Raw genomic sequence first — 9,109 nt, forward strand, 5'->3', positions numbered from 1 at the left:
GGCCCCGGCGGGGCTGCCAGCGATGGCGGCGTCCCGCGGGAGGAGGCGCGGGGGGCAAGGCGGACCGAGGGGCGGAACGCCGGCCCAGAGCTCCTCGAGGAGCTGCGGAAGGCAAAGGATGACTACAACATGGCCACAGGTACCTGGGGAAGGTGCCCGAAAACACGCCGTTATCCTCGCTACTGAGTTCGTCTTCCTGCCATTCTGCTCCTTCTACCGAGAAAAAAAAAAAAAATCTAGGTTAGGTTTACACGAGGGCAAACCCTCCTGCTTTTGCTTGCTGCTTACAGCATGAGGCTGAAATGCCACTTGTTTTGAAACCGCTTTCCCTCTCCCCTTCAAAGTGAGGGGCATGAGAAAGTCCCTGAGAAAGCCCTGAGCAGCACTGGGGGCATCCACTGCCACCTCAGCACTTTGTAACTGCCGCTACTCGACCTCAGAGTAGCTCCTACCTCACACGCTGAAGTTAGTTAAGTTTAATATATACCACAGTGAAGTACTACAAAATGCATTACCAACCAGCGTCACTGTGGCTGCAGCATTAGCTCCCCCCAGGGCCCATACTCGGACAGTTACAACAGCAGCTCTGCTTACGCTTACCTGGAAAAAAGAGCCAGGAAGCTTTTGGCAGGGATTCGGTTTGTTTAACAGTGGGACTCCAACTTTACAGGTGCCATCTCTTCCTTGCTAAGACAACTGGAGATCCAAGAATCCCAGCTTCGGAGAACCAAATCTGAGAAGGAAATGCTCCAAAAGAAGCTCAGAGAGCAAGAAAATCAGCTACAAGCCATGTCTACCAAGGTACCGCCGTGAGAGCACGGTGGCCATCAGCGTTAGCAGAGCTGGCAGTGGGGAATTCGGGACCCTTCCTCATAGACAGGAGGTGCACTTGTGAACCGCAAGACTGAAGTGTAAAATATTTTCTCTTAAGTTTTGCAGTCTGAGAGAAGAACAGAAACACGCAGAAATGATCGTGACAATAGAGAAGGAGAACTGCAGTCTTCGACAGGTAAATTTGCTGCAAAGCTGCTATAGAAAATTCTTGTATTAGCTGCTTAGTTGTGCTTGGTTTAGATTTGGGGGAGCTTGCCACATTAAAAAACAAAACCCAAACTATTCAATCCAGGAGTTTTAGAGAAAATGCCAAGTAATACTGGTTACCAGTACTGGCAAGGTTGTTAGTCTGTAGACTGCCCAGGAAATACAAGAAGCATTTGGACCAGATACTGGGAAGATGCGGCCAAGCCTGCTCGCTAGAATGGTTTGATGTATGTACCTCCTCAGGTTGTTACGGAACAGGAATCCAAACTGGCTGAGCAGGACAAGCTGATCAGTGAGTTACAGGGGACAGTCAGCCAGCTACAGGCAGAGGTTCTGACCAGCCGACACCTCGTCCACAAGCAGCAGCAGGCCCAAGAGGCCATCCAGAGCCAAGCTGAGACCCTGCAGCACAGGGAGCTGCAAACTAGAGTGGCACTGGAATGCATCACCAGCAGGGTAAGCGTAGCCTCCCCCCTCCCTTTTGGGAGATGCTTCAACCATTTCAAGCAGAGAATCTGAAAGCGCAGAGACATTCTTGGGCAGAAGCACAATGGGAGATGCACCAGGGCCTGGCTTCCCTTTGCAGCCACAGGGCCAGAGGAGCAGGAAACTCTGTCCATTTGCTTCCCAGATTTTTAGCACGTACCTCTTATATCACTGACAAAGCAAGCAGGCCCTAAATACCAGAAGCCCTTGAGAAACTCGAGTTCATAACAGTTACATCACCAGATTTCTAATATCCTGTCAGACTCAAAGGCACAGGTATCACCTTAAAGCCATTTCCTGCAGGCATGTGTATCTGGTAGCAAGCACAGAGCCCAGTACCTGGGTGAGGGACCCATTCCACCCAGAAGCACATCATTATCACAGCACTTGCAGTGAAGCCCAGTCAAACTGCCTGTCATTTCACATAAACGGACTTTCCATTTCATCATTCACTAGTACTTTGTCCAAGTCTGACAGCGTAGTCTCTGTAAATCCATGCAAATGCCAAAGATTTGTGTAACAAGACTAAACACACCTACTTCTTTCCTCTTTTATCAAAAGTTTGAAAGATATCGAAGCAAAATAATTCAGGCTACATTCAGTACGGCAGGCAGCAAGGCTCTCCAGGCAGAAGTGACGGATGAGGAGCTGCTGGAGGCAATGCAGGTACGGGGCTCTTTCAAACTCTGCTTCCAGCAGCTGCCAAGGGGCTGATGGGATAAGAGAACACTTTCCACTACTGCTGTCTGACTAATGCTTTCCACCCCTTTACACATCCCTGATTTTCAGAAAATAATTAACGAACGGATGGAATTCCATCAGATGCTGAAACAGAAAGGTGTCAAGGTCCCATCACTCCACAGCATCGACGTGCCTACTTCGTCACCTACAAGTGCCAAGGGACGGAGGAAGAGTCCTGCAAGGCAGCATCTTCTAACGCCTGAAAAGCAGCCCTAACGGCTGAGTCAGAATATGTCACCAACTTCAGGCTCCTGTTCCTTGGTTTTCAGATGGTGACTTACTAACAGATTAAACTCATTTTACTAAAATCAAGTGCTGAGGGAATATCTAATTCAATTGTTTCAACCAACTCAGAGCACAATTCACTGTAAACCATTGGTCTGTAGAAACATTCGACTTCACAGGGAAGCCTGAAACACTACTAAGAATTTCTTGCCTACAAGTAGCTAGAAAGCCTTAAGTTACCATTTTTGCAGTACACAATCGCTGCTTTGGCTCATTTGTATGGTTACATGACTGGAAAATTCACCAATGCCAAAACAAGTGACAGTGACATATGATGACAAGAACTGTTTTATTTTTCCATTCAGTATGCAAGTCCCAACACGTGGACGTATCTGAAAGTTCAGTTAGAGCTCTATAGAATTTTTAACAGAAAAAAGTCAGTCTGTAGGTCACCCTAGCTTGTGGAGAGGTTTGCGTTCATACAGGTAGTAGCCTGGATGGAAAACTCACCCACAGACTGCAAAAATTAGAGACACTCTAATTCTATTTTGGAAGGTGACCCAACTGTCTTCATGTGGGAGCGTGACAGAAAGCTCCAAGAGGGTGACGCTAGAGTGCTCGTACTCTGGGGAGACGGGGAGCTTTAGCAGTGTCCATGTAAGGCAGCATTAGCCCTCTGTACGGAACGGAACTTCAGGAGCAAGAATAAATTCAGTGCTCAATTAACAGTAACTCAACAGGTACACAACAAGGTCAGTACAACTGGTATTTCCACAAGGATGGATGATGGCTCTAAAATGCACTGGGACACACAAACCCCTGCAGTCAATTCAACTGACTTTACTTAAAAATGGAAGCTGTGGTACCGCCTGAATACAGAAACCATCACTTTAAAACTCATTCCTCAAGTTCTGACAGCAATTACATTTTCACCATTACTCCAGATAAAAAATAAGATTATGCAGGATGAGATGTTAGCAAAGTAGTTTTGCATTCTGTCTTCAGTTTTGGTACACAGCACGTCACTTCGTTTCAATGCTGTCACCTATCGGATTTCTCAGTTTAGCTGCCAAAGTAACAATCCAGCTGAAACACAGCAGGAAAAAATAGTGATCTTGCAGGAAAATATGACTGCACTCATTTTATAAACGCTAAGATGTCATAATGATTTTCTCTACCAGTTAATGTATTCTGACTTCCAATACCTTCTCTGCCTTTAAGTTTGGATTTGAAGATGCTGTTACCTCTCCCTAGTCAGAATACCGATGACTTTCTATTAAGGCTGAAAGAATGCAACACTCCTTGCTGTAGCGTGATCAAACTTTGAAGTTTTTACATACCCAGGCAGGATGCACTGCATCTTTTCTTTAAAAAAATCAAACCACCTCACTGTGTACAAGTTGCATTGTTGAATATGGAAAAAAAGAAAGTGGAATAATTTTCTTAACTTTGATAGCTGCTAACGTATTACAGTCAGAAGAGAGGAAACCGTGGTTAGGTCAGTTTTTGAAGGATAAAGTACTTTCAAGTTTCCATCTGTGTCCACCACTCGAACCTGCTCCACTACCAGCGGAAGATTCATCGGCTGTACGTTTTGGCTGGGGTTCAAATTCACTGGTCCACAAAGAGCATCAGATTCGTTATCCGAGCCCGAGTCTTCCTTATTTTCCAAGGTAAATCTGTTCAGTTCTGCAATTTTCTGTTAAAAGCAAAATACAGAAAACAAGATTAATTCCCACTCCTTCTGAGCAGTTTAATTTTTTGCATTGAGTACAGAACTCAGGCTTTGTCAAAGCACTGGAGTTGAAGGAAGAAGAGCCTGCTGCCGACGAGTTTGCTTTCAGTCCGCTTGAAATTGTCTCTATTACCACCTTGTGGCAACTACACAAATCAGTCAGCCTTCACCAGTGTGTTCCGAAGGTTACGTTAACCGGACAAGGAAAAATACACTTATCTTGCAAAATATTTAACAGCATACTCGCCATATACCAAGCCTTTCAGTAAGAAAGCTTTACTTAAAAGAAAGCATGTTGAATGGCATTTAATGAGACCATCCTGCTGCTAATACAGTATCTGAAACATAATTCTGTAATAATGATAGGACTTCGCAAGCTAATTGTCAGGCAGGCTGAGGTGAGAAATCTCCCTAAAAGAATTTCTTGGCAATAACTCAAGCCGTAAGATCACTAACAAGGGGAAGGTGTTGAAAGTCAAACCATAAATTTCTAACTGTGGTAACACAACATTATTTACCTCTGGTGAGTTTTGAGGTCTGCCAGTTAGTCAGGATACAAGAATGTAAAATCCCTTTGCGATACAGCAAGAATGGAAGAGTAAGTGAAGGAGGGGGAATACTACTAATAATAATACTAAAATAAAAATCAACTTCGGTATTCTTCTCAATACATGTGAGCAAATAAACATTTTGTTAAGAAGCACACCAAGAACAGGCAGGATTATTTTACTGAACTACTTACCAGAATTAGTGTGTCCATGACATCTTTGCATATCTGTAAACTGGTATCACTCGTCACTTCCAGAAATAGATCACGGGTGTCTTTTCTAATCTGTAAGGATTTCACAGGTAAAGCAAGTAAGGAATCAGCACATACTCACCCACAGCCACTTGGCAACGTGTCAATACACACACTGAGTGAAAGGCTTCCATTCAATTCAACCGGAGGCAAAGTACTGCCTTCCTCTAAAGTTAAAAACCACGTTCTTGCCCTTCAGAAAAGCCATCTCTGCAAAGGCAGGCTGCTGCCTTTGGAACAGCTTGCCAGAGCTTTACAGATTTACAAAGGTAAAAATATAACTCCAAGATCCATCTCAATCTGACAGTCTAGCAGAGAAGGTTCAGGCTTTGAAGACTTATATTTGGAATGCCATCACGAGTTTCACAGAACTGCGCGTATCTTTGAATCTGGAGTTAAACACCTCTCAGTAGAAAGAAACACCCCTTCATTCTTACGAACGTATTTCCACTAACAGAGAGTACCTTTGTTTTCTCACTATTGGTTATTGGTGGGAAAGAAATCACGCCGCCTTCAGCGTCCACGAGACACGGATAGTTATCTTTGCCATCCAATAACTGGAGATACCTGCCAAAAAAAGCAAAGAAGGAAAAAGTGAGCAACTGAAACAGCAGCTGGACACAATGGCAGAAAATAGTGTCAAAAACGAGTGAGTGTGTTCCTGATCTACCATGTAGCCATAACAAAAAGTCAGAGCAAAACCAGTATCGTGGTGATACAGCTGAGGAAAACCACCAGCTTCGGGGAGTGATGGGCTAGTACCATAACGTAACTCCCATTTTACTGTTCACGCGGTTAAAGCAGATAGACGCACTTCTAGTCCTTTCAGAGAGCCCAGTGCTCAAACGGGAAAATCAGAGTCCACTGTCTGCTTCTTCCAGACAGCTCACTTAATTTTCCCTCTTACATACTATGGTGATACGCAGTTGTCCCATCACGTACTTGGCAAATTTCCCCGAGCCGTGTGAGCAGTGGATGTGGGCAGTGATCTCAGCGTGAGCAGAACAGGGCAGTGCCACGCTCCACTTTACAGTTCCTCTTGCTACAGGCAGATTTACTGCACCTCTGATTTGCTTAGTTTCCTGAATGTGCATGATGTACGCTCCATTCCTCTTTGTTTCCCTTCTATTTGCTCTTGTCAATATTTGTTACCTCTAAGAATAATTCGTAAGACAATAATTTACTCTTGATGCAGCCAGAAGTAGCAGAAGGCACTCATCATGCTCATTTCACTCCAGGTTACTCTTTATGCATAAATTCAGCTCAGTGTTTTTCATCCCAACTCGTAAAAGCTCGTGCTGGGTTTGTTAGCCCCATCACCGTTACAGAATGTGCTTCGTAATACATTCCAGCATGTTTTCTTCAGTGCTGTTTTTCCATACGAGTACGTGTTACCGAAATTCACCTGAAGAAAACCCAACAAGAGATCAGTCTACTGACTTGTGCAATCCAGAAACATTCTGACGCTTCTTCTGTTTCCTCTGCTCATCAGCTTCTGACTGCAGCTGGCGGAGAAGATCCTTTGCCTTGATCTCCTTTCGACCTAGGGGTGTTATCTACACCATACAAGGGAACAAACATTTGAATTTAAGAGTAACTCAAACACCAGGGTTATTAAAACTCTCCTGTAAGCACGTCGATAACTAGACCCACACTTCTGCATACTGTCATTCCCAACACCTTATTCAGTCTGGAAATACACTTTCTATTTACCACGGACTGCTAGGATCACACTGAGTTTAAACCTTTGTGTGAGCTACAACACCCACTTGGAAAACAGGCTCATTCGCTCACACTAAACCAGGCAGGGACAGATTTCTTAGCTGGTTCCTTCACTGTCATTCCTTGCGGAATAGCGTGGAACCCTGCTGTGTCATAGCAGAAGCCGAGAAGGAAAGGCTCTGTAAGCCATCAGGAAAACGAAGAATTCATTCCTGAGGACCAGGCCACGGGACAGTTACAAACACAAAGTGTCCAGAGAGCAGAATGCAACAAAAACTTCAGGTCAGCCCCAAAGAGTCAGAGAATCCCGCCTGTCCAGTCCTTCAGCGAGATGGGTTCTGGGGCAGGATACTAACGCACACACTGAAATAGGCTTAAATAAGTAAGGATGACAAAGTTGAAGTATCATTTTTACATTCTGAAGTTACAAGTACAGTCTAAGAGCTTGTCACACAAATATACTGCAAGCTTTTTCTTTTCCCCCCTCTTCTTTGAAAGCAACAACATAAACCACAAGACAGGAGAAAGGATTAACACTGAAACACCAACACCCCAGTCACCCTAAGCGGAGGCACGCATTAAGCAACATCAGAATGTTCGTAGAGGGAAAAAAACCTCTACGTCTGCTTTCCGTAATTACTTTAAGTCTTCAGACAGAAGCACTCATAACTAGTCCTGGAGTAACACCGGGGAGCTCTGTGAGGCTTGCTCAAGCAGGGTTTGTTACAGCAGGATAGCAAGAAAATTAGCACAGCTGCTAAAATAAAGTTCCTGGAGTTAGTTTTCTGGGGTCTATGGGGTAAGAAAATTTTTTTTTCCATTCTAAAGAGTTTCAGAAAACAATAGGAAAAAAAATGGAAAGGCCCAGCGATGCCACTGGCCCTACCTTCAATTCCTCAGGAGACTGAACGTCGTATGTCAGAGGACCTTTGACCAGCTGCAAGTCGTGGGTGGCAATTGTGGCTGCCGTCCGCTTTTCACAGATGTCTTCGTGCAGTTTAGTCTAAAACATAAAGAATGCCGTCAAAACATACCAAAACCATCAATGCGATTTATTCTATTTTCAGTGTTTGCAGCATTATCAGCTGGTCGAGTAACACTTTTGCAATAAATGGAGCCCTTCTCTTCATCTGCGAAACAATTTTACCTGAATTAGAAACAAAACGAAAGATAGCGAAGCCTAGCACACAATGTGTTCCTCAACTAGGAGATAAGCAGTTTTAAATCAGAAAACGATCACAAGTACGCGAGTCCCGTAACCTGAAAGAAGCTAAGACCTGCCATCTAACGGACAGGCGAGCAGTATGCCAGGGGAAGGTCTGTGGTTACCATACCTCGGTTGGAAGATTACGCGTGCAGGACATTTCAGTTCAGATTAGGGAACGTAAGGTAAACCAGGGTACTTCTAACGTGGACGCGGGTTTATTAGTAGTTCTCAACCGGTTCCACAGCACTAACAAGCTGTTGTTACAGAAGCCATGCAAACGCATGTGTGTTCATCGCCCTCTCACGGTAATACCCGACCTCCTGTTAGGTTCTTCATTAAAACCAGTTTTGCTTATTACAGACTGACTCGGCAGCACGCCGCTGGCAGGGGCCGGGCTGCGCCCCCCTCCCGCACTGCCATCCTACACCGTGATCCCACCCCGCCATCCTACACCGTGATCCCACCCCGCCGTGATCCCACCCCGCCATCCCGCACCCCCATCCTACACCGTGATCCCACCCCGCCATCCCGCACCCCCATTCCGCACCACCTGCTAGGTGAAGAGCTCAGAAGGTTCAGAAGGAGCTGGAAGGAGCCTAGAACGGTCCATTTCCAAATCCACTAGCAACGTTCCCCTTGCAGACGCGTAACACAAGAGCGCAGCAGTTACCTGCGCGGACAGGAACCTCTTCAGAGCGTTTCCCGGCTTCAAGTTCACTCCCTTCAGCACGCAGCACACGATGAAGGGTCGAACATCTTTGACGCCTGGACTTGCTTTGACCACCAAGGGCGCTGGGTTTTCAGCGACGTGCAGAACCTTCACCAGCAGCTTGCTGGCCTCCTCCAGCTCGTCTTGCTCTCCATCTCCGCCATCCTTCTGCTGCTGCTTCTCCCTCTTCTTCTTCCTGGCCTCCTCTCTGGCGCTCTCGGCCTTCCCCTTCCCACGGCCCCCAGCCCCCAGGTACTCCAGGATGGCCTTCGTCTGGCAACCGTTGACCATCTTCTCCAGCCGCCTGTCCTTCAGCTGGTTGCCCCTGAAGTTGGCCTCCTTGAGCCGGGGGCAGTCGGCCAGCGCGGCGGGCAGCTCCCGCAGCTGGTTGTTGGCCACGTCCAGGCTCTGGAAGAGACAGCGACACGGGGGGTCAGCGCTGCC

The 9,109-nt window shown here is 46.1% G+C and overlaps 1 protein-coding gene across 1 annotated transcript in view; it reads right to left on the reverse strand.

Moving 5' to 3' along the window:
• Positions 1-3,952: 3,952 nt before the first annotated feature.
• The window catches only part of LRRC47 (leucine rich repeat containing 47), a 9,807-nt gene continuing 4,650 nt past the window's right edge, over positions 3,953-9,109 (reverse strand). The window contains exons 4-9 of the mRNA XM_009889685.1: positions 8,627-9,073; positions 7,636-7,752; positions 6,468-6,583; positions 5,492-5,594; positions 4,971-5,060; positions 3,953-4,192 (exon numbers count right to left, since the gene is read on the reverse strand). Of these exons, the coding sequence (XP_009887987.1) occupies positions 3,953-4,192; positions 4,971-5,060; positions 5,492-5,594; positions 6,468-6,583; positions 7,636-7,752; positions 8,627-9,073 (1,113 nt within the window). The remainder of the gene's footprint in view (positions 4,193-4,970; positions 5,061-5,491; positions 5,595-6,467; positions 6,584-7,635; positions 7,753-8,626; positions 9,074-9,109) is intronic.

Source organism: Charadrius vociferus, unplaced genomic scaffold, assembly GCF_000708025.1.
Source record: "Charadrius vociferus isolate BGI_N301 unplaced genomic scaffold, ASM70802v2 scaffold477, whole genome shotgun sequence".
NCBI classification, from domain to species: domain Eukaryota; kingdom Metazoa; phylum Chordata; class Aves; order Charadriiformes; family Charadriidae; genus Charadrius; species Charadrius vociferus.